We start from the raw sequence: 26,842 nt of genomic DNA, 5'->3' as shown, positions 1-26,842 counted from the left end.
ATCATGATCTGAGCTGAAGGCAGACATTTAACAGACTGAGCCACTCAGGTGGCCCTAAAATGCACACTGTTTAAAGAGAAAGTCTATGTTTACACATTTTACTAGTCTGCTTTGTCCAGTACAATCCCTTGAATGTAACAGATATTCAATAAATATTTGTTGACAAGCCTTTGATCTAGTAATCCATAAATTACACAAAGATGTTTATACTATTGTTACTGATAATAGCCAGAATTAAAACAACATATTCAATAATAGTGGAAAAATTCTACAGATTCTGGTTAAGTCTGGTAATCTTATTTAGAGAAGTGAAACCTTTCACGTTCTATTTACTTACAATAAAAAGGAAATGTGTATATTACACCATTAAGCAAACTACTTAGAATTCAAATGTCCATGTATGGATGGAATGATAAGGATAAGATGAAAATACCAACATTTGTTGATTTTATTTTTCTTTCTGTTTTTCTATATGTTTTTATCTGTAATATAATCCATTACAATAATCATATATACATAAAAGTATTTGTTGAATGAATGATTTAAAAACTGTAAAGATGATTTCCATTTGTATAAGTGGAAGCCATCTTAAAAAAGCAGTTACTTATTTACAATGTATTAGGTAATAACGTAGATGAGTCTTCCGCCAATACAAATGTACATAATCAAAGAGTAACTATTTTTTCTTCATTTACTTTGACTTATTGTAGACTGTGTGCGGAAGTTCAAGTGTTGTCAGATAAGCATAGAAGAAGGCAAAGGGAAACTCTGGTGGAACTTGAGAAAAACTTGCTATAAGATAGTGGAGCACAACTGGTTTGAAACCTTCATCGTCTTCATGATTCTACTCAGCAGTGGGGCGCTGGTAGGTGACATATAATCTGCTCCTTTTCCTTTACTGAAACTTTTCAGTTTCCCCCTCAGGGAACCTCTTGTTACATTTTTTTTTTTAATATGGTGCTTGTGAAGTAAGAGACATTATGTGATATTCTTAGCACAGTGCAAGGCTCACTAAATAGCAATTCTTTATTTTTGTGGAGTAGGTCTCAGATTGAATCAAACTCAGATTATGGTTTCTTGTAATATTTAAAGAAAAATATTTCTGACTTTGAGTCATCAGAGGCAGTTCTTATTAAGAGTGATTGTACAGACATGATACAGGATTATCAGCTAAATATCAAACTGCTTAACATAAGCTCCATTTTGCAGAGAATTCACTTATCTTGTTCATGCTGATTCACTAGTGCCAGGCACAGTAAATAGCAAATAGTAACTGACTTAATTACTAAGAGTAGCAGAGTGAAAGCATTAAAACTTAATTTATGTCCAATTTCATTCAATGGAAGGGTCAGTTTAGTCAAAATATTAATTAATGTATGAAAATAATGTGGCCCATTTTCCCATTTGGCGATATATATATATGGCTGCATTTCTTTTATTTTTTCAATTAGTCACTACAGGGTTTGGTGAGTTGATTTCATTAGGATTATAGTCCTGTATCTGAGGCCTATAAGTCTGTCTCTAATACGAATCCTGCCTCTTGCCATGTACTTAAGCAAAGAGGGTCAGCCTTGTATTCAAATGCCAATAGAGAGGGAACTCTGAAGTCTCACCAGTAACTAGTGCCTTTGCTCTCTTAGCTCTTGGTTCTCAATTATACTCAGTCAAATCTCACCAAACTGCAGGCACAATGGCTGTCATCTGAGGGGCTTCCAGCTTCAACTATAAATTGAGCTGCAATGACTTTAGGCCTTTGTGCCTTGATCACAAGCCCAGTTTCCCCTTTTCTCTAAAAAAGAAAATTATCTTTTGTCCTTAATCCAGACCAAGGTATCGTGATAGTTTTTCCTATAAGGGGATTCAGTTGGATAAATGATATTTTCATTCTAGAACACCCAGAGGCTCCTGAAAATGAATTCCCCATGGTGTCCCAAGAGCTCTGCAAAATGTCGCAGAGCAGAGCCCAACAGAGGGGGCTTCCTCCCGTTCCCATATAGGTGCCCATGCTGAGTGAGAGAAATAGAGGGAAGAAAGTGGTAATCTTCTGTTCCTCTTTCCTCAGCTATCATGGCTACCATGGGAGTAGGGGTCTTTGTCTCCTTGCCTTACATTTGCATTCCTGAGAGAAAACATTCTAATGTAATGAACAAAGCAGATCTACTCACACAAGACTTTCTGCCTCCTGCTGTAGAGAGAAGTGCCTGACAGTCTCTTAGGGTTTTTAAGCTCTTTGGGATGTTTCGATACCCAAATTGAAAAATATTTGGATTCATTGGTTAACTGAAGTGTGCCTGCTGCAGGTAGACCTTAAAGCCAGTGCCACCATGGGGAACACGAAGCCTTCCAGAAGCAGGCACCTGAGATGAGGCTTGAAGCAGATTTGCTCTATTAAGACATCAATTAGAGACAGTTTATGACAATGAAATTCCATGGAATTTTCTCACTCACAGGCCTTTGAAGATATATATATTGAGCAGCGAAAAACCATTAAGACCATGTTAGAATATGCCGACAAAGTTTTCACTTACATATTCATCCTGGAAATGCTTCTCAAGTGGGTCGCATACGGTTTTCAGGTGTATTTCACCAATGCGTGGTGCTGGCTGGATTTCCTGATTGTTGACGTGAGTGTTCTGCACTTCCGTGTTTCATTCCATTGCCATGTGATGATAGTTCTAGCAATGGTGCCTGGCACACAGCAGGCACTCAGTAAATACTTGATGTAAATATAAATGACGATTCTAATTTTCCCAATGAGAAGATAACCCCCAATTTTTTAATTTAAATTCATATACTTTTACAGGTGAAACAGTCAAATGCTGCCTTACTGTACTTATTGATTTTATTTCAAATTAATATTTAAATTCCAAATTATACAAAATAATATATTAATGTAGAAGTTTTGCTTTTTTTCACTCTTACGTTTGACACAATAACCGTATTTAAATGCCTCACAGTTATCTTTGACATTAGTATTTTTGTCATCACCAGAGCCTGTTGAGAAGTGTTTGTCCCACAGATGGGTTACTAATTACAGAGAAACTTGAAAGTCAAAAAAGCAGGAAACACACTTGATTTGTATGATGGTTGAAACAGATTAGCTGTGGGTCGGTTATTTAGAAGTTTTATTAATCTGCACTGGTATTGAAACTAAAGTGAGATGGAGTACCAAAATATAAAAGTCTTTAAAAAAAATTGAATACAAGGTTACTTTGTGACTTCTAAGAGAGAATTTTAAAGATCTCACCTTCTATTCACAAATATAAAATCTTAATTGAACAAAAGAATTAAAAATCATTTTCATTTAGTTCTGGATATTTACTTCCTTAAAAAAAAAAAGATTTTATTTATTTATTCATGAGAGACAGGGAGAGAAAGAAACAGAAGGAAAAGCAGGCTATGCAGAACTCCATAGCAGGACCCTGGGATCAAGACCTGAACTCCAGGCAGACGCTTCACTGACTGAGCCTCCCAGGCACCTTGGAGATTTACTTCTTAAATATCTTTTAAATTAGTAGTCCATTCAAAATGGTTAAAAAGAAACTTAGAAGCCTTTGTCTAGAAAAGACTAGGCAAGCCAGTGGTGACAGGGGACTGGCACATGGGGGACGTGACAGGATGATATGCTCAGCTAACAAAGGAAGAGGAGGATACTGGAATTTACAAAAAAGCACAAGTGCTAACTAGTGCATTTTTTTTTTTTTAGATTTTATTTATTTATTTGAGAAAGAGAGAGAGTGCATGAGAAGGGGAAGGGTCAGAGGGAGAAGGAGGCTCCCCACTAAGCAGGGAGCCCAACACGGGACTCAATCCCGGGACTCCAGGATCATGACCTGTGCCAAAGGCAGTCGCTTAACCAACTGGGCCACCCAGGCACCCCTAACTAGTGCATTTAAAGATAATATTTTGTTGATTGTAATTCCTTGGAAATAAAAGACATACGCTTAACTTGAAATATTTTGATATATTAAATTTACATATCATGCCAGCAAAAGAAAAAAAGGACCCTTTCATGGAGAAAGGTATTTTTTACAGTTTCAAATGAAAAAAGTATCAACTTTTAATTCAATTTGAGTTTTCTAGACATCAAACAGAAGAAAAAAATTATAGGAAAAAAAAAGAGTTCTTTGAATTTAAGAGAGAAGAGTATCTTTGTTGTGTTTTTTCCTAATCCATCTACAGCAAAAGTACTACTTTTTTAAAAAAGATTTTTATTTATTTATTATTTGACAGAGAGCAAGAGAGGAAACATAAGCAGGGGGAGTGGGAGAGGGAGAAGCAGGCTCCCTGCCATCAGGGACACCGATGTGGGGCTCGATCCCAGAACCACAGAATCATAACCTGAGCCAAAGGCAGACACTTAACAACTGAGCCACCCAGGCGCCCCCACAGCAAATGTACTATTAAATGTAATATATAGGCTACATGTAGAATTACATGAAAAATTTCCTGGCAATAAAGGAAGACAATAAACAAATACTTAAAACCACATATGATTGGATATTATACAAAGGAAAAATATACCAAGACTATAACCCTTCTTTTATTTGTATAATTGGATTTATGGTTGATACTTTTCCCTTATTTTCTCAATGTGGTTATGATACATTGGAAAGTTTATAATAAAAATATCTGATATGTAATATATCCTTATAACATTAAAAGCATTAAATCAATATGATCTGAATATAAATAAATTCTTAGGAGAAATCCAGTTCCCTGAAGCTGATGCTCATATTACTGAGCGTATCTTGATATTTACCTTCTTAGATTTAAGAAAATTATGATAATATGTTAAATGCACCAATACTCTGCTTTATATCACATGCATTCTTGATCATCTGTTTTGCTATGGAAGATACAAATACAAAAGTCATTTTTCTAGCTTGTGGGAGCTTAGCGTGGACTAGTGAGGATAGATACCTATATAACGAGAGGGTGACATCTGTATTAGAAGTGCCACTCACTTTGCTAAGGAAGGAGGCAAGGCTTTGTGAGGTAGTGCCCTTGTGAGCTGGAGTTTAAGGCCTGTAGACATCAACAGATACAGATAAGGGGAAGGACACCAAAGCGTTAAGACAATGCATGCCAATCAGGGCCTGTTCAAGCAACAAATAATCCCTGACAGTGAGAACAGTGCCAAGGGGGTGAGGGAAAGTGTTTTCGAATTGGATGACAAGGTAAGCACAGTAAGTTGGAGAAGAGTTTAAAGAACCTGTGATGCCATCCAAAGAGATGTAGGCCTCTGATCTAGTTCCAGAAGAAGCCACTGAAGTAGTATTTCTGGAAAGTGACATGAAAGCTTGCCCTTTTAGGAAGAGAAATGTTGGTGCATTTGTGAATGACGGAATAGGAAGAGGATTTTTTAGAGACCAAAAGACCAATTAGATCATTCCAGGAAGAGGAGAATGCATAATTGTATCTCCTCATGTTTAGCTACACAAGTCACATAAAATTAGGTATTTTACCACTTCTTTTAGTTAGCAAATAATTACTGCCTCTGTTCAGAATTTTTTTCTTATGTCCTACATTTATCTTTCTTCCTTTAATTTATGCTTATTTCTTATTGATTCTGTGTTCAGGAAAGATGAAGTAGTCCAGGTCCTCATATTTTATATACAGAAAATCTTCACAACAAATGATAATCCAGTAAATTTATTTTTCAATTATTAGTGAAGACAGGACTCAGAAGCCCTAAAATTAAAAGTTTAGATTTTAGGGGCACCTGGGTGACTCAGACAGTTAAGCATCTGCCTTTGGCTCAGGTAATGATCCCAGCGTCCTGGAATCGAGCCCCACACTGGGCTCCCTACTCCATAGAGAGCCTGCTTCTCCCTCCACTCTTCCCTCCTGCTTGTGATCTCTCTCTCTCTCACCATCTCTCACTGTCTCTCAAATAAATAAATAAAATCTTTATTAAAAAATTTAGATTTTAAGAAAAATATATGAACAACTTAAAATAAATTTTTGTAGCTCATTTTTTGCCAAGTTTAGAGGATTTTTTCTATTTCACATTATATGTGCAAAATTCATTTGAATAAGTTTTATAAAAATTTTTTGTGCTTTATTTTTAATAAAAAGTATTTTTTTTCAAATGTCCATTAACACCATATTCTTAGAAGCTCTATTACACATCTATTTTTATTTATTTGCTTTTGAAATTCAAGTGTCCTTTTGGACAAAATATCTTTTCTTTGTATAATTTTAATGAGATTTCTATGTATTTTCAAAGGAAATCAGACATTTCTGTGCTACCTATGACAGTTGTTCTTTTCCTTTTTACTTGACATTTTTATTTATTTTTTTTAATTTAATTTTTTTTTTTTAGAATTTCTATCAACCTACATTAGTCAGTCTGTATAAATGACTAAAACCATTGTCTGGCAATTTCTAATTAGTCATACTAAAATCTCAATTTTTCTTTTTTGGGGGTTAATTATTTTAATTTGACCTAATTCATGGTTTGATGCCCTCAGACCGAAGTTGACAGGAAGACAAAGCCACTATTTTAGAGGCCTACATCTTTCTGACTGTATTTGTGTTTAGATTAGCCAGTGGTTTCCTTAGTTCACCTGTGTACTTACACGAAGTTTTAGTCATCTTCTTTTTGGGTCAGCTAAATAATATGAGAGATGATAAAAATTTACAGATCTGTAGATGAAGATTGCATTTCAATGGCATTCTTTTTCTTGTTTTACATTTAATTTTTAAAAATCTGTTCTTATCAAGAATCTTGAAGAGAGAACATGTATAGCTTCTTTCTCATAAGTTAATGACAGTGGTTCTCAAAGTATGGCTCACAGACCAGTATCTTTAATCTTACCTGGAAACTTGAAGATTCTCAGGCCCCACCCCAAAACTGCTGAATCAAACCCTGCCAGTAATCTGTGTCTTCAACAAAACCTCCAAGTGATTTTGATACTCACTAAAGGTTGAGAACTACTGGTTTATTGCAGAGCAAGGTTGAACCGGGTAAGCATTTTTGTCTGTAAATGAGAAAACTGCATTGCTTTCTCTGTATAGGTCTCATTGGTTAGCTTGACTGCAAATGCCTTGGGTTACTCAGAACTCGGTGCCATCAAATCCCTCAGAACACTAAGAGCTCTGAGGCCACTGAGAGCCTTATCCCGGTTTGAAGGAATGAGGGTAAGACCGCATGCCTTAGAATTTGCTGGAATTATATTTGAGAACAGACTGACATTTTGTACCTCAGAAATGACAAATCCATGGAGATTTATATCTTATACATTCATACTGACATAACCTACCAATCAATATGTGTCAGACATCCATAAACTTGACACTGCTGGAAACACTCACAGAATAGAATGCCTAAGAGATTGCTTCTAATTAGAAACAATTAGATTGCTTCTAAGTAGATTTTTCACTCTGTGGGAAATCTCTATCATGTCGTGTGGACTTCCGATATGAGTCAAGATTAGTTATGTTCGTTCCATTTGTAAATGTGAGGGAAATTCCACTGACTGTAATTTAAAACCCCAAAGAATTCTTCTTCGTTTCTTCATTGTCTCATATGATGTGTTTGAGCCTTTTAAAATCTGAATCTGGTCCTTTAGCTTTCAAACACAGGCTGAGGTAGCTAAAAAGTAGGTCATACTGTGGAAATCTAATACTCATTTAGAAAGGTGGTACAAAGGAAGAAGGAGGAATTTGTACTGCCATTTGTCACCCGTCCGAAGTGCAAAACCTGAGACCACACACCCTCATCACAGAGGAAATGATGACATCCTGTCTCGATGGATTTTGCTATTCTAAAAGAAACTTTTAGAAAATGATGTTTTTTTTTTTTTTTTTTATAATTTGAAAGTAGTTACTGGGGCTTTCTCTGAATGTTGCAAACCTAAACAGAAATGAATGATGTGTGTAGATGTGTGTGTTTGTGTTGTGCTGAGGGTTGCATAGAAAGAAATTGTTAGCTGTTAAATTCTTTTCACTTTACCACTTTAAAAATCACTGTTTTTGCAGTAGTAGTTTTAATTTTAAAAGGGCAATCAAATTTTCAGTACTGGAATAACTTTCATATTTTCTGTACCAAATTTGCATGGATAAGGACCTAAATTCCCAGTTGTTTCATACATCTGACTATCTTGGAAAACACATGTATTATTTCTTTGTTCTCCAGTTTTGTTTTGTTTGTTTGTTTTTTTAACTCTTGCTACCAGAATCTCCTTGTATTTGCAGAGCATTCATTGTAGTGAATTTAAAAATGAACTGTTAGGTCTACAAGTACCTCTGAGTTATCAGAGAGTTGAGGTTCTTGTAAAAACAACACTGTAACCGTACCAAACCCAAGTCCTGGTTCTTTTTTTTTTTTTTTTTTTTTTTGTAATTTTATTTTATTCTTTTTTCAGTGTTCCAAGATTCATTGTTAATGTACCACACCCAGTGCTCCATGTAATACGTGGCCTCCTTAGTACCCACCACCAGGCTACCCATCTCCCCACCCCTCTCTTCTCCAAAACCCTCAGAGTCCACAGTCTCTCATGGTTTGTCTCCCCCTCCGATTTCCCCTAACTCACGTCTCCTCTCCATCTCCCAGTGTCCTCCGTGTTATTCCTTATGCTCCACAAATAAGTGAAACTGTATGATAATTGACTCTCTGCTTGACTTATTTCACTCAGCATAATCTCTTCCAGTCCAGTCCATGTTGATACAAAAGTTTGGTATTCATCCTTTCTGAAGGAGGCATAATACTCGATTGTATATATGGACTGTACCTTCTTTATCCATTCATCCGTTGAAGGGCATCTTGGCTCTTCCAACAGTTTAGTGACTGTGGTCATTGCTGCTATGAACATTGGGGTACAGATGGCCCTTCTTTTCACTGCATCTGTATCTTTGGGGTAAATACCCAGTAGTGTAATTGAAGGGTCCTAGGGAAGCTCAATTTTTAATTTAAGGAATCTCCACACTGTTTTTTTCCAAAGTGGCTGCACCAACTTGCATTCCCACCAACAGTGTCGGAGCCAAATCAATGTGAATAATTTTCCAGTGTGTCACTCCAAGTGCTAAAACATTCCACGGAGATAGAATATGACCCATTGCTTCACTGGGAACATTGTGGTCAGGGATAAGGATCTGGTTTTTATAAATGGACAACTTCAGCCCCTTAAGTCCTAAGACATAGTCTGAATGCTTAAGAGAGTGTGTCTGATACAAGGCCTAAATGGCATTATGTAGGTTTTTAAATTTTTTCCTTATAAAAGTACACTCTACAGGAGAAAAAAACAACAACACTGTAACAACATTCTTTAGAGGCTACTCTCATTCAAAATACTTTAAAATATTATCCGTTACTGAATAGGCTCCAGGGGCTAATTTGTAAATGAGTTGTGCCTTTTGCCAAATACGCATTTGGTATGGTTGTTGTAAGATATTGTTACTCATATGTATTTATGTGTGTATGTACGTGTGTATGTATGTGTTTGTATGTACTTTTTACCCCATAAAGGAGTTGAGGAGGATAAATACATGTACTTATTATATTTTACATGCCTGCTCATTGATAAAGTTTATTGCTAATGTAGGTTAGGTGCACTTGCACCGAACAGCATTCTTAGCTGAATATTTCCTTGAGGGATAATTTTAAAAAGTGCTGAAAAATGTTTCCTGAAAGCCCTGGTTAACTGAGAAAGCTACAAGTAACAAAGCCATTAAGTGAGAACCCTAGGCTCAAATTGCAATGCTTTATGAGAATTTTCTTCTGAAAGGGATTTCCCAAAGGAGGATCAGAAAAATGAAACAACTCACCCAAAGGCGCACAGCTAATTTGTGATGTAAACTGGAACACGGAGCTCCGGACTTCCAAACCCTTTTCTCCTTGTCACATATTCAATTTCCATGCTCTAATCTCTTCACTCTGAAGTTTTAGCTGTAGGGTGACCCTAGACTACACTGGCTTATACTTGCTTTCTCAGAATAACTATTATTAGTGTTCCCTTTTGCTCTGGAAATTGACCCTGAAGTGTTGTTCTCTTTTACTTTGAAATTTTGGATAGTAAATTTTATGGTTTACAAATTTTTAGAAACTGTGATATTCTGTGCTGACACTGTTTCTATTGCCCTGTCACTATTTGTGTTTATAATTAGTTCCATTCTTCGATGAAAATTGGCTCTATGTATCTTCGTACCTCTTGAGAAAACATTCTACAACATAAAATAGATTTTATATCATTCTGAACTACAATTGTAAAATTCTTCTATTGGAGCTACACGATACTAGTTTCTGCTCAATATTTAACTTTAGAAGCAGATATTTTTTCTGTCATTTGGCTGCTGTTCTTTTAATAGTGTTCCAACACGATTGCTGAGTTTTCACTTATTTTGCCTTCTCATTTCTGTGCCAGGTTGTTGTCAATGCTCTTTTAGGAGCCATTCCATCCATAATGAATGTACTTCTGGTTTGTCTGATCTTTTGGCTAATATTCAGTATCATGGGAGTAAATCTCTTTGCTGGCAAGTTTTATCATTGTATTAACTACACCACTGGAGAAATGTTTGATGTAAGTGTGGTCAACAACTACAGCGAATGTAAAGCACTCATAGAGAGCAATCAAACCGCCAGGTGGAAAAATGTGAAAGTAAACTTTGATAATGTAGGACTTGGATATCTTTCTCTGCTTCAAGTAGTAAGTAACCACTTTATTGTTCTCTGTGATGTATTATTGAATGAGTCTGAAATCTCCTTTCTCAATATTTCCAAATACATATTTCCTCAAGCCCATCTGCCTAGATTCTTTGTAATCATTGCTGAACTATCTTTTCTGCACCATGCAGGAAACTGGACTGCTCTGCAAAGTTTATGGTCTTTCAGACTAGGCATCAGCTACCCCAGCACCAGTCCTGTGTTACTGAGATTTCTATGAAGGTCCCCAGGCTTTTAGCCTACCCTTACTCTGAGCAAAGTACAGGAACTGGGCCTAGTGTGGGGTTGGAGAAGTGTGTGGGTGGAGGGGGTGGGGAGTGATTGATTTCTGTACTCCTCAGCTACCAGACAGTACCAAATCCTCATCAGGCCTTCATCCACCCAATCTTGACGACGGCCGTAACCAAACTCCTCACCTTACATCTGTCACACAGACATCTATCTACTCTGATTCCCCCCTTTCCTGCCTCTTGCTTGAACTCCTTCAAATACGGTGTTTGTTATCCTGCAAGTAAAAATATTCTATCAAGTCTATGATGTCTGTTAGAAATTCATAAAAATCCATTCAGCTTCTCAACCGACCACCCCCTGAGATGATCCACCTCCAAGATACCCAATGCTATATGAATATTAGGGGGAAGGACAGATCCCGTGGTTCTAAGGAACTGAAAAATAATGTCTAAAACTTGTTTTTAGGTGCACGTATCTGCACAAAACCCACAAATATTTAAAAGAGTAAATTGCAGTTGAATATGTTTGTCTTCAGATTAGGCAACTACTTCATCTTATGGAATAATGACTCAAAATAGTATAATCAACAATATGGAGATTTTTCAAGAATAAATCTTCACGATTAGTGATTGGTGGTAATACCATTTAGAAAAGAATGAGGATGGAAAGCATTAAAATCAAACAATGCAACATATTTTTCAACTTGTCTGATGTGATTTTATCAAATTTCATGTTATGTTCTTATAGATATGTCAGAGTCAAAGATTGTTGATAATTGCTTTTATGGTAGCATAGTGTTATAATCTACCATGATATAATTATAGATTTATGGAAGAATGTAAAGTTGAAGTATTTTCCATGCATCTATTATAAAACTTTGCCCAGATTTCAAATACTAACCTCAAACTTTTATGTACCTGTTTTTGAATGATTGAATTAATCAATCTGATACTTAACTTCTTTTCTAAAATTATAATTTGTGGGGAAAAAATTAAATGGTATGACTTTTTTACAGGCCACATTTAAGGGATGGATGGATATCATGTATGCAGCTGTTGATTCGCGAAATGTAAGTCTGTTTAGAGAGAGGTTTGTCTAATTTGATCCAGTGAATATTTCCACAGTATTGTAATTTATTAATAAAAAACAATGGATCAATGTGTAGAAAATGTCTATATTACAAAAACAAAATACTCAACTTCACATTATTTTTTCCAAAATTTGATTTGAATGTTTTTCTCTACTTATTGTACATCTTCTAACATACCTTTTCTAGTATCTAGCATGGTACCCTGTACTTAAAATTTTGTTGATTTTGCAAAATGAGACATTTTATTTCTGGCTCTGATTTGTGGCCATTTGTGCTTTAGAAACCCACAACATGCACTTTCTTCATCTGTCACAGATTTCTTCCATCTTTTTATCTTCCCTATAATAGGAAGAATCTGGCTACTGGTGGAAAAAAACCAAACAGAAAACAAACAAAAACTTCACAGTGTTTCTGGGAAGTGAGATTTTGTTATAGATGGAAGGGGCCTTCATCGTCTGCCTTACACACCTCAGCACTTTTGAAAATTTTGTACAATTTTCATTAATTTTTCACTATTCAACAATGGGGAAGGAAATCACATTTTGAAAAAAAAAAAAAGAGATTAGCTTCTGGTATATTGCCAGAACAAAGTAATTAAATTCAAAATGTTATTTTGCTAGCACCAATAGCCAAGTGGTAGCTAAGAAAGAATTCCCAAGTTGTTGGCTTTTAAAAAAATTTTTTTTTTAATTTTTTGCCTTATTTAAAAAAAGAGAGAGAGCAAGCATGAGAACGAAGTGCCCTGCATTGTATCTTTGTGAGTGCTATCAGAAATCCCAGTCATGGGTTGTTTTTTTTTTTTTTTTTGAATAATACTAATTATTTACTACTTATTACTACTAACTCTACCAAGGGCTTTCTTACACTATCCCAGTTAATCTTAAATAACAACGTTTATGCTGTGGTTGATATTAACTCCATTTACTATTGAAACAGATAGGCTCAATGTGGTAAGTGGTAGTACATGTTTTTTAACTCTGACCACAAACAATGGGCTCATAACCACTTTCTTCTATGGTAGTTTCCTACCTCTTTGACTAATTCATTTACAGTTCTCTCTACCTTCCTTAGCAGCAGCCTGATATGCATCTTTCTTTTGGTTCCTTCCTTAGTAACTTAGCAGACACTATCTGCTACATAATTCAAGCACTTACAAATGATGAAATCCAAGTGGACACTAAAATTGTGAAAAGTTGTTTGCTCTTACTCTCAGTATTATCAGAGAAATGCAAGTTTAAACTACAACGTGACATTAACTATACATTTACCTCATCGTCAATATTAAAAATTATGACAATACCAAGTATTGTCAAGGACAAAGGGCAATAAGAACTCTTATGTAATACTGACCAGACAAAATGGATAAATATTTCTTCTAAGAAGTTGGGCATTATTACATCATTCAATAAAATTCAAGATATTCTTTAACCCTGCAATTTCATTTTTAGCAATATATCCTACAGAAACTTGTTCACATGCATAGCAGAGTCCATGTACAAGATGTACAAGAATGAACATAACTTTTTGAGCTAGCAAAAAACTGGAAACAACTCAAAAGTAGTAGAAATGGACAAATAATTGAATGTTATACAGTGAGTACAGCATACATAGCAGTATAGATGAATCTAAAAATATAACAGCTATAACAATTGTATCCAGTAGACAAAATATAGACAAAACTAATCTGTCTAAGAATGCTTTCTTACCTGTTAACTCTAAAGAAAAAGCAAGGAAGGAATTACCACAAAATTCAGGATAATGATTGCCTCTAGCAGGGATTATAGAGTTTATGTTTGGGAAGGATACATCAAGGGTTTCTGAGTTCCTGACAATGTCCTGTACCATGAGATTCACTTTATAACAATTTATCACTACATTTTATACTTAATGTGCTGTGCACTTTTCTGTATGTATTGTATTTAATTTTGAAATGTTTAAAAATATCATTTTGTATCACTGTTCACTGTATACACATATAAATGTAATAAAAGTCTCATCAAAGAATAGGTACTTTTACAGTATTTCTAATATTTTCCATTTTACTCTATTTTCCATTAGAAAAACATATCATGTTGGCCATTACCCTCTAAACTGATTTGATGACACAATGGATCATTACCTGTATCTATTACCACCTGTGACTGGTTAACTGAATTGGTTAGAACAATGTTCTGTGAGTCCTGAGATAAAGATCACAACCAAAGCGCACAGCAGTTGTCACTCTCTTTTTGACCAAAAGTGTGCTGGATAAGACAAGGCATCATTGTTACAGAAACTATACCTAAAGCCTACTAAGTAGGATGAATCTTAGACTCATTTGTAGAAGGGAATGGACCTACAGATGTACCCAGATTATTACACATACAGTAATAATTCTAGCCTATGAAAAGAAATGTGTAATAGAAAACAAACCTTTACACTTACTATAGGCCAGGCACTGTTTCCTTAAGCTCTTTTTATGTATTAATATGCTTAATCTTCCCAACTACCCTCTGAGGTTAAGGTTCTGTTATTTTCATTTTATAAATGAAAAACCCAAATCAGAGAGAATAAATTTTAAAGGTTTTAACATAATATAGTGTGACTCAAACATCTCTTCTGCAGGAAGGGGAAATCCTGACTTTGCATACCCTGTTGGAAGTCTTTGCCTGTAAGAGAAAGTGCAGTCATAATCTAGAAATTTATTGGGTGAAATTAATTTTAATTATCTAGACCTTTCTGTGAGTTGTTTCACTTTGTCAAGTCAGTGAATGGTCTTGCAGGACTCTTCAACAAGCACAATAGTGTTGATGTTTCATAAAATCTGTTTAATGCTTGATCTTTTTTTTTCCATTTTCAACAATTGAGACATGCTTTGAGAATTGAAAATAGCTGATGTCTTTTTTTATAAAACAAGTAGTAGTCCTAATAGTTATCATTCCTTAATATTTTGTAGGTAGAATTACAACCCAAATATGAAGACAATCTGTATATGTACCTTTATTTTGTCATCTTTATTATTTTTGGTTCATTCTTTACCCTGAATCTTTTCATTGGTGTCATCATAGATAACTTCAACCAACAGAAAAAGAAGATAAGTATACTAAAGCTTTATCTTTATTCTAAAATGTTAAACATCTCATACTGTTTCTTTTTAGCAGTAAAATGCAATCAGCTAAAAGAAGGAATATAAAATTCTGAAATTATTTTGAACTATTTAATTAATTACAGTAGTTGAGTAATTGCTAATTCAGATAGCATGTATTGATATTTTTAGTATAGAAATATGACTGGTTAATATAGAATAATTTATAGATGGAATACATGCATCTGTCTCTGTAAATACAAAGATTGGCAACACTAGAATAGCATGTGGAAGCCAATTTTCACACAACGACTGAAGTGGATTTTCTAGCTAGCATGATTTTAACAAGTTTTGGTTTTATTTCTTTACTTTGGAGGTCAAGACATTTTTATGACAGAAGAACAGAAGAAATACTACAATGCAATGAAAAAACTGGGTTCAAAGAAACCACAAAAACCCATACCTCGACCGGCTGTAAGAATAACATGCTTTCTGAAATAAGTCTATCAGAGAAAGACAATTATCAAATGATCTCTCTGATGGAGGGAATTTGAGAGGCAGAATGGGGGGTCGTGGGGACTGGGGAGGGGAAAAAAACGAAACAAGATGGGGCCAGGGAGGGAGACAAACCGCAAGAGATGCTTAATTTCACGAAACAAACTGAGGGTTGCGGTGGGGGTAGGGTCAGGAAAGGGATAGGATGGTTGGGTGATGGACATTGGGAGAAAGGTCTGTGCTATGGTGAGCTGTGAATTGTGTAAGACTGATGAATCACAGACCTGTACCCCTGAAACAAATAATACATTATATGTTAATAAAATAATATGCTTTAATTCCCAGAAAGATCTGCTATTTATCACTTACACAGTCCGAATTGCCAGACACTAGTATTTTTATGAATTTGCAAAACAAAATTTTTATCTTAGCCAAAGTATATGTGATATATATGTCATAAGCACAAAATATATAATATAGCTATGATATATATGCATATAAAATAATGTAAATTTAAAAAATTCACACTTCTATGCCAATGTCAATGAGGAGCTTCTAGTAATGTAGAGATGTCAATGAGGAGCTTCTAGTAATGTAGAGATGTCAATGAGGAGCTTCTAGTAATGTAGAGAAGAAAACATACATACATACATATGCATATGTTTTCTTCTCTACATTACTAGAAGCTCCTCATTGACATAGTGAAATAGTGACATAGTGAAATAGTGAATGAATGAATTAACATGATAGTGAATGAATGAATTGACATAGTGAAATAGTGAATGTTCACAGAGTGCAGTGGGGACCAATTGAAATAATCAGTACATCTCCCATATGCCCCATTTTCTATCCCACTCTGGTGATTACATGGAATCCTTTATGAAACAAGTCACAGGTTTTGTTTTTTTTCTGGTTTTAAAAATATTTCATATTTTCCCCTAGCATCTTGCTTCTAAATCTGATGACATCATTCTCTTCATGATTTTTTATGGCTATTCTAATTATATATTTGCCAATAGTTGCTTGGTTGCCACAGGAAATTGTTGTCAGGAGAAGAGCCCTTTAGGAGAAGGGCAGTGTTTGTGTGAAAGCCCTGAGGTAGGAAGGCCAGTGAGGCTGGAGTACAGAGGGAGGGCTCACTGGGATATGCTGAGAATGAAGAAGTTAGGATGGGCCAGATTTTTTTGAACTTTGTAAGCCACGTTAAAAATTGTCTCTTATCCTTAGAGCATTGGGGAACTGTTGAAGGGGACCTGTTCATTCTCTGTTTTGTAAAGATCACTCAACCAGTATTGATAGGGACAATGTGTATGCTTTGTAGCCTTCTTTGGAGCTGTTTCAGAGGTAGCTGTTTGAGAGGTAGCCTGAACCAGAGTGGTGTGGAGATGAATTAGAGTGGGTGGATTTGTGAGCTGTCACTGGAGTGAAATTTAAAGGTTTTCTATTAATTGGATAAGGGAGACAAAGAAGGACCCAACAAAGAGAACTTAAAAGTTTTTGCCATACACGCTGGATGACCAGTGTCATGCAGGATATGAAGAAGGGACAGCATGGAGACAAAAATTAGAGATGCTAGCTTGCAGAAGCTGGCAATCGAAAGGAGATGGGGAGAGAATGAATATCTAGAAGTAGTAAAATAAAGGTTTTTTTTTTTAAGGTTTTTTATTTATTTGACAGAGATCACAAGTAGGCAGAGAGGCAGGCATAGAGAGAGGAAGGGAAGCAGGCTCCCTGCTGAGCAGAGAGCCCGATGTGGGGCTCGATCCCAGGACCCTGACATCATGACCTGAGCTGAAGGCAGAGGCTTTAACCCACTGAGCCACCCAGGCGCCCCTAAAATAAAGTTTCTTAGGATTTGTTTGGAGAGAGGTTTAGGTTTGAAGCAAAGCAAGAGTTCTGGAGAAGAAGAATGTGAAGAGAGGGAATATAGAATAAAATCACACATAATATGTGGGTCAAGAATAGAATGGTCTAGGTTAGATTTAAAGGTGAGAGGGACTGAGTCCTCTAATGAATATGGAGTAATATATGAAAGATATGTGTGAAAAGTCAAGATAATATGAATGCAAAAAGAAGTAGAATATTTCTTTACACTGATTTTGATGCTCTCAAAAAAGAAAAGAAGGCGAAAGAATAGAGGATTTTTTAGAAATTTGGAACTATCCTGGAACAAGTGAGGGATAAAGGATTCGTCATCACTGTCAAGGGCCAAGATGAAGTGAGAGAACATAAATCTTTGGTGAACAAGGCTGCCAGGGTTATGTAGCTTCCTTCAGCATATACTACACCTTGGGGTTTAAATTGGAGATAGTGATTAGTGATTGGGGATTGGAGTTATACTTCAAAGTGACCCATTGGAAAATTACATGAGCAGAAAATCTAAGGAGCTTTTTATTGATTAAAAAAAAAAAAAGCTTCTGATTTTAAGGAGTTTTGAACACACTACACTCTAGATGCTGTATCTATGAGAAAAATGACACTGCTCTGTCTTTGCAAAGCCTTCAAACAGCTAGAAGAGAAAACTAAAATAAATAAGAACAAACCATTTGCAATACAGTGGCATCAATTTTATGACAAATGTAAACATGAAGTTTTCTGAGGACACAAAGTGCTTAAAACTTCAAATTGAATTTACTGTCACCAGAGAAGGAGTGAGGGAAGTCTGTTTCAGTACAAGGAGACAAGACAAAATGACACAGTATAATCTGCAAACTTTATTAAGAGGGATAGGAAATATCAGAAGGGTAGAAATAAAAGAAACATAGGAGACTTGGAAAGGTAAGCTACAGTAAATAAACACTAAGAAGGAAGGGCTTGGAACTGGAATTACTCACATTCATCAAGTTGAAGAAGGCTCTTGAAGGACAGGCTCAGCTGAAGCAATAGAAGTCCGGTCCAGCAAACCAGATATCTACTAAGAAAAAAAGAGAAAAATACAACAAACAGGTGGTGTTTGATGTCCAAGAACTTCCATAGGGAGTAATGGATGCCTCTCAACAGGGAGAGGTCAGAACACTCGTACAGGGAATCCAGATGGATAAACATGTCAAGATCTGAGAAAGCAGCCTATGAAGTGTGAAGGTAACAGATCATCAGTGTTTCTAGTTAAGAAACTAGAGAACAGCCTAGTGCAAGTTAAGTCAAGGCTGAAATACCAAGCAGGTGTAGGCAAAATGGTACAAAACAGGGTCCAAATGAGCAGAACTGGTAAGATGAGGACTTAATTTCATAAACAAGACAAAAAGCCAGTTAGTCTTTGGAAATAAGGTCCAAACCACATAAGGAAAAACTTGAACATCTGATTGTGGACTATACCTTTTTAAAAGAGTATTATATATTCTTACAGAAGAGTTATCCCCATATGATTTCACCAAGCTTTTCATTATTGTAAAGTCTGGCATAGCCATAGATCAGTAATCAAAGCTAAGAAATCAACCGTGGTGCAATACCATTTAAATAGAATACAGAATTTAATTGGATTTCACCAGGTGTTCCACATATGTCCTTTGTCTTGAGTTACAATTTTTTAGAACAACTTCACAGGTGAAATTTAAGGTGCTCTGGCTTTGGGGAAAGACGATAAAAACAGAAACTAGAAAAAAATAAACATGAGGGAAAAAGCTGGAAAAGTATTTATTAGCTCATTGAAGTTTGCTTTGATACCAACTTCCAATACATGGGATAACAAAGATTTGATATAGTGGCAAATATTGGCTGACTGTCTGCCGTACCCCTGATGATGTTATGGGCACTGAGAACACGATACGTGGTTCTTACGGTCAGTTTATAAAATCTGATATGAACAGTATAAATAAAATACATTTGAAAAAAGTTGCATATGCCCATATATAAACTATTCTTCCAAGTATTAGATAAACATGGTGTGTTCTTATAAAAGCTACATTTTCATATTGCTATGGTAAAAGCAGGTAAGTCAAATTTGATATTCTTTATGTTTCTAACTGAATTTTGCATATTCCTTGTTCCAGAACAAATTCCAAGGAATGGTCTTTGATTTTGTAACCAAACAAGTCTTTGATATCAGCATCATGATCCTCATCTGCCTCAACATGGTCACCATGATGGTGGAAACTGATGACCAGAGTCAGGAGATGACAAACATTCTGTACTGGATTAATCTGGTGTTTATAGTTCTGTTCACCGGAGAGTGTGTGCTGAAACTAATCTCTCTTCGTTATTACTATTTCACCATCGGATGGAATATTTTTGATTTTGTGGTGGTCATTCTCTCTATTGTAGGTAAGAAGAGATTATTTTACTCAGGGACGTTAGTAATGAAAATTTGTTTAAAACTTTGAAAGTGTTTCTTACTAATCTTTCTCATTCATCCCAAAATTTCAGATAAAAGTCTAATAGTCCTTTCTTCAGTTTGTCATTTCTCTTGTTGCATGCTGTGCATGAAATGATGTGTAAAAAAAAAGATTTTATGTTTTTCAGCTTTCATTTATCATCTTGCCTCATTTCAGAAGACAATAACTGCAATTTGTCATAACACTGCTATAGTCACTCACACTCCTGTGGTATAGACAAGTACTGCTTTGAATAAATAATTCACACACACATGCACCCAAAAATGAATAAAATGAATCAAATTGTCCACAAATAAACTATTGATAGTTTGAAGAGTTTGCATGCCTGCTCACATATATTCACACACATAAACTTCATCTTATCTTTGGATTCAAATAGTTTCTAGGGCTTGTAATATTCTTTCTCCAGAAGTAGACATTTTGTTCAAAAAACTAAAACAGACTCATTAATACATATTAACTGATTAAGTATAGAGCATTAAATGAGGTACTGGCAGTAAATATAAGAGAGTTAAGACCAGGTTCTGCCTATTTGAGAAAAGAAAACATACACAGAGGGGAAAAAATAGTATTCCACTATTTAAATTGCTTTCTCTGGTGGACTAAAACACTTGAAGCAATATGCCATTCTGTTTGATCTTCACAAGAGTGCTATGAGGTGGTCATATTAGTGATTAAGAAATGAGACTCAGGAATCATACAGATCTGGCCTATTTCCACCGCTTACCAGCTCTGTAACCTACGGCAAGTTACCTCCAAACCCTGGCTTTCCAGGGAATATTTCTGTAAAGTGTTATTGTGAGAATTAAATGAGATTATGTAAGTAGATGCACTTAGTAGCATGCCTAGAACAGAGAAAAGGCTCAGTAAGTACTAAGTTTAAGAAAAATAACTAATAATAATTAGTTATTTAATAATAATACTATCACCATTTAGTGATGCCAAAAAAAAGGGATAGAATTCAGCCACAAGTATGTTTGTCTCCAAAGCCTGGATTCTCTCCTATCCATCATTCTTGCCACCTTCCAAATAAAATGGATCACAATGGTGATCCTATTCTGATCGAAAAATCACAAGCCTTGTCCACTAGTTCTTATGCCAATACTAGAACCAGATTTTAGAACTGGAAGTCCACTCCTTTGCTGGGCTTCCCCATACTTTGTGATGTCTTTAGGCCTTCAGTGGTTGAATCTTTCAATAGATGCTTTTCTTGAACTAGGAAAAATGACCATTGAAACCTCAGTTAGCATACAGGGGTTAATGTTTTAACACTAAACACACCAGTTTCCTTTTGCTAAACAAATACCACAGATTGTGTGTGTACGTGTGTGTGTTTACCTAATCTTTATGTCCACATTTTATAAAATTAATGATTATCTGATGCATGTAAATTTTCGTTCACTTCTAAATATTAATATAATATTAACTTAATAAATTAAATACTAATTTAATATAACATAGTAAAGCTTATATTAAATATAACACTGGTTTGTTTGTATTTCTTGATTTTCCACAGGCATGTTTCTGGCTGAGCTGATAGAAAAATACTTTGTGTCCCCTACCCTGTTCCGAGTGATCCGGCTCGCCAGGATTGGACGAATCTTGCGTCTGATCAAAGGGGCCAAGGGGATCCGCACGTTGCTCTTTGCTCTGATGATGTCCCTTCCTGCCTTGTTTAACATCGGCCTCCTGCTCTTCCTGGTCATGTTCATCTACGCCATCTTTGGAATGTCCAACTTTGCCTACGTTAAGAGGGAAGTTGGAATTGATGACATGTTCAACTTTGAGACCTTTGGCAACAGCATGATCTGCCTGTTCCAAATTACCACCTCCGCTGGCTGGGATGGATTGCTGGCACCTATTCTTAATAGCGGACCTCCAGACTGTGACCCTGAAAAAGATCACCCTGGAAGCTCAGTTAAGGGAGACTGTGGGAACCCCTCTGTGGGGATTTTCTTTTTTGTGAGTTACATCATCATATCATTTCTGGTTGTGGTGAACATGTACATCGCTGTCATCCTGGAGAACTTCAGTGTTGCTACTGAAGAAAGTGCAGAGCCCCTGAGTGAGGATGACTTCGAGATGTTCTATGAGGTTTGGGAGAAGTTTGATCCTGATGCCACCCAGTTTATAGAGTTCGCCAAGCTCTCTGATTTTGCAGCTGCCCTGGATCCTCCTCTTCTCATAGCCAAACCAAACAAAGTCCAGCTCATCGCCATGGACCTACCCATGGTCAGTGGGGACCGAATCCACTGCCTCGATATTTTATTTGCCTTTACAAAGCGTGTTTTGGGTGAGAGTGGAGAGATGGATGCCCTTCGAATACAGATGGAGGAGCGATTCATGGCATCGAACCCCTCCAAAGTCTCCTACGAGCCCATCACAACCACTCTGAAACGCAAACAAGAGGAGGTGTCTGCTATCGTTATCCAGAGGGCTTATAGACGCTACCTCTTGAAGCAAAAAGTTAAAAAGGTTTCGTGTATCTACAAGAAAGACAAAGGCAAAGAAGGTGAGGGAACACCTATCAAAGAAGAAATCCTTATTGACAAACTAAATGAGAATTCAACTCCAGAGAAAACCGATGTGACGCCTTCTACCACTTCTCCACCTTCCTATGATAGTGTGACCAAGCCGGAAAAAGAAAAATTTGAAAAAGACAAATCAGAAAAGGAAGACAAAGGGAAAGATATCAGGGAAAGTAAAAAGTAAAAAGGAACAAAGAATAATTCCATTTTGTGATCAATTGTTTACAGCCTGTGATGGTGATGTATTGGTGTCAACAAGACTCCCACAGGAAGTCTATGCCAAACTGACTGTTTTTACAAATGTATACTTAAGGTCAGTGCCTATAACAAGACAGAGACCTCTGGTCAGCAAACTGGGACTCAATAAACCAGAAAAACAGCATTGACGGGAGGTTTCTGTTTTCACAACCAGCTGACACTGCTGAAGAGCAGAGATGTAATGGCTACTCAGACTATAGGAACCACTTTAAAGGGGGGAGGGAAGTTAAATTTTTATGTAAATTCAACACGTGACACTTGATGATAGTAATCGTCACCGCTGTTTATGATTTAACTACCACACCTGCCATATTTTTACAAGATGTATGCTGTGAATTTATCACCTTTTTTCTTTTAATTCCCAGGTTGTTTACTATTATATGTGACTATTTTTGTATATGGGTTTATGTTTGGGGAGAGGGATTAAAGGTAGGGAATTCTGCATTTCTCTGTTGTATAACTGGATATATTTTAAATGAAGGCATGCTGCACTTCTCATTCACACATGGAGGAAAAAAAAAAACCCACATCACAAAAGGAAAGAGTTTACTTCTTGTTTCAGGATGTTTTTAGATTTTTGAGGTGCTTAAATAGCTATTCATGTTTTTAAGGTTTCTCATCCAGAAAAATTTTAATGTGCCTGTAAATGTTCCATAGAATTCACGAGCGTTGAAGAATCGTTTTATTTTTACATGATCCATTATATGTACATGTATATATGTATATATGTATATGTGCGTGTATATACATATATATGTATACACACAGAGAAACACATACACCATTACGTAGTCATTCCGAGTCCTGGCAGCATGACTATACCATTTTTGATAAGTGTCCTTTGGCATAAACTAAAAATATCCTTTTGATCCTTTTAAGAACCTGAATTGACCAAAAAGCAGTCCCCACCACTTTATAAAGTTGACTCTGCTTTTTTCCTGCAGTATTGTTTAGCCATCTTCTGCTCTTGGTGAGGTTGACAGAGTATATGTCAATTTAAACAAGAAAAGTCCGCTTTGTAAATAGTCATTTTACCCAGTGGTGCATGTTTGAGCAAACAAAAATGACGACTTAAGCACAGTATTTATTGCATCAAATATGTACCACAGTAAGTATAGTTTGCAAGCTTTCAACAGGTAATATGATGTAATTGGTTCCATTATAGTTTGAAGCTGTCACTGCTGCATGTTTATCTTGCCTATGCTGCTATATCTTATTCCTTCCACTGTCCCGAAGTCTAATCTGGGAAGCCATATGTCAGTGGTAAAGTGAAGCAAATTGTTCGACCAAGACCTCATTCTTCATGTCATTAAGCAATAGGTTGCAGCAAACAATGAAGAGCTTCTTGCTTTTTATTCTTCCAATCTTAATTGAACACTCTATGGTAAAAAGCTTGACTGTACGAACATGTTGCAAGCTGCTTAAATCTGTTGAAACTATATGGTTAGAGTTTTCTAAGAAAATATAAATACTGTACAAAGTTCATTTTATTTTATTTTTCAGCCTTTTGTACATAAAATGAGAAATTAAAAGTATCTTCAGGTTGATGTCACAGTCACTATTGTTAGTTTCTGTTCCTAGCACTTTTAAATTGCAGCACTTCACAAAATAAGAAACAAAGACTAAGACGCAGTGTAGGTTTCCGCTTTTTTATTAGTACTGTAAACTTTGCACACATTTCAATGTGAAACAAATCTCAGACTGATTCCAGCGTTCATTGGCTTTCAAATAGTAACGCCTTATCATCGAAAGAGGCTTAAGGAAAGATCAGTTGATATTCTTGGCATTGCTTGGATCAGATGTTTCCATCTAGTCTTTTTATTCAGTAAATTGTTGGTCTTTTTTCCCGTGTTCGTTTACCCAGATAGATCTTACTCTTATTGACTCGTATGGCACTAGAACTGTATCAGTTATGTTAATGGGACCCAAGTTTTGGTTTTTTTTCCCTCACAAAGCCAGGTAGTGAAATCATATTACCAGTTACAGCAAAACATTTTGTTTTTCTCTCACAAGCAACATTAAATGTAGATTCTTTATACTAAAGCTATTGACTTGTAGTGTGTTGGTGAAATGCATGCAGGAAAATGCTATTACCATACAGAACGGTAAGCCACATTACAATCAAGCCAAAAGAATAAAGGTTTTGCTTTTGTTTTGTATTTAATTGTTCTGTCTTTGTTTCTATCTTTGAAATGCCATTTAAAGGTAAATTTCTATCATGTAAAAATGATCTATCAGAAAAAATATAAATGTAAAGAATACACATTAAATATAATAATTCATCTTTAAATTTTTTCATGGAATGGAAATCAGTTAAGAAGAGTGTATTGGATATCTAGTTTTAATATTGGCCAAAAATCTAGATATGGTATTGGGTAGAGTACTGGAGAGTTACAAAACTTAATTAAAAAATTGACTAATATTTTAAGCTGTGTGTCCTTTCTCCTTCCCGTCTACCTACTGTTTTTGTTTTGTTCTCCTTTTCACTTCAGTTTCTTCCCTGTGTATTCCTTTTTTTTTTTTTTTTTTAAGATTTTATTTATTTATTTGCCAGAGAGAGAGCAGGAGAGCGGCAGGGAGAGGGGAAGCAGGGTTCCTGCTGAGCAGGGAGCTCAATGTGGGGCTTCATCCCAGGACTCCAAGATCACAACCTGAGCGGAAGACAGACGCTTAACGGGCTAAGCCACCCAGGAGCCCTTCCCTGTGTATTCTTGATCTACTTTCCCCTGCATTTTACATTCCTTCCTCTGGCTCTTGTTTTTCATTCAGGATACTTTTCTTGTTTCTTTTCTGTTCACTCAATTTCTTATTAATTACATTCTATAGACACTTTAAACCCTTGGTAATTTGTTGTCACTATAAAAAAAAATCCATAGTGTATCATTATATTCATTTCTATAATTTCCTTGGCAAAAATTCTAGGTGAGCTTAGATCTCAAGTCTTCATACATTATAATTAAAAACACATTAGATTTTTCTACTTAATTATGAACAGTTCGGGAAATATTTCTCAATTTTGATTGCATATTAGAAGTATTTGAGAAGCTTTTTTAAAAAATACCAGTGTATGGACCAAGACCAGACGAACAGAACTCATATTTCTTGGGTTGAGACTTAAACACCTAAATTTTTTTTTTAAGGATTGCCATTGATGCTGTTCCTACTAAGGGCTGAAAGTCAGTGAATGAGGGCCTGTATGCCCAATAGGAAAAAAACATTCTACAGGAAATGCCCCTTTCCCATTTCAGAGTTTCATTATATAATTCATTGCATATAAAGTGGGGCTTCCAATATAGTGGCCTTTGAGGTGTTTATCTTATACTGCAAGGAACTGACATTGACCTATTTATATATCAGCGATTCTATTCTAACACTGTAGTTGGTGAAAGGGAATTCTATCAGTATTGTTTTTGAGAGCTTTTTCAAATTACACACCCTACAACCTGCTCCCCAATTATCCCTAGTGCATATTGGGTGAGATGAATACACAGGTGGTTTAGGAAACTATGGATTCATAAAATCCTCTTTTGGGTGAATCCTACATGCCCTGTCGGGTAAAAACCATTAATCTGGACCAAGGGGAGATAGTCCCCATAAAACATACATCCAGTTTGCCATTATCATGTCACACATCTAAACAGGAAAGACTTCCAGTCTCTACGTCTCTATTCTGGGGCATCTCTCACAAGCACACGTTCTCCCGCGTTCTGCGTACTACAGATGGGTTTACAACGAGAAGAGCCGAGAAAATGAGAGGATGGACGGAAAGGTGGAGGAGAAGGAAAGAGGGAAGAACAACAGGGGGAAGTCGAGGGAGGGAGGAGAGTGCAAAAATGGGAAGAGCCGCTTCATAAAGTATCTGTCACAATAGTGAAGGAAGGAGGAAGGAAACCGCATAGGAAAAGAAGTTTTGCGTCGTGGTCAGTATGTTAGATGCACAATGCAAACATGTTTCTCCTCTCTTCTTTTTTAAAGAAAAAATACTTCGGGAAAAGTTGAAGAGGAAAAGTTATGCAAGTAAATGTTAGAATGATTGCATAGGTAATTTTTTTCCCTGTCATCTGGACTAAATAAATATTTGAGTGTCTACTACATATGAACTTTGTGATAGGAGCTGTGAGATCAAAGATGAAATTAACTGTCCAAAAGAAAGGTATAGCCAGAGGTGAAGAACCTTGA

General features: G+C 36.0%; 1 protein-coding gene across 6 annotated transcripts in view; it reads left to right on the top strand.

Annotated features, from left to right (window-relative positions):
• The window catches only part of LOC131827147 (sodium channel protein type 2 subunit alpha), a 137,762-nt gene extending 112,671 nt beyond the window's left edge, over nt 1–25,091 (top strand). For all 6 annotated transcript variants that reach the window (XM_059167139.1, XM_059167140.1, XM_059167142.1 and 3 more), the window contains 9 exons: nt 711–865; nt 2,451–2,624; nt 7,024–7,146; nt 10,368–10,649; nt 11,913–11,966; nt 14,923–15,060; nt 15,421–15,525; nt 19,536–19,806; nt 21,394–25,091. In XM_059167139.1, the coding sequence (XP_059023122.1) occupies nt 711–865; nt 2,451–2,624; nt 7,024–7,146; nt 10,368–10,649; nt 11,913–11,966; nt 14,923–15,060; nt 15,421–15,525; nt 19,536–19,806; nt 21,394–22,589 (2,498 nt within the window). In that variant the 3' untranslated portion in view covers nt 22,590–25,091. The remainder of the gene's footprint in view (nt 1–710; nt 866–2,450; nt 2,625–7,023; nt 7,147–10,367; nt 10,650–11,912; nt 11,967–14,922; nt 15,061–15,420; nt 15,526–19,535; nt 19,807–21,393) is intronic.
• The last annotated feature ends 1,751 nt before the right edge of the window (nt 25,092–26,842 follow it).

The sequence above is a fragment of the Mustela lutreola genome, chromosome 3 (assembly GCF_030435805.1).
Source record: "Mustela lutreola isolate mMusLut2 chromosome 3, mMusLut2.pri, whole genome shotgun sequence".
NCBI classification, from domain to species: Eukaryota; Metazoa; Chordata; class Mammalia; order Carnivora; family Mustelidae; genus Mustela; species Mustela lutreola.
This window is presented reverse-complemented; position numbering and strand designations above follow the sequence as displayed.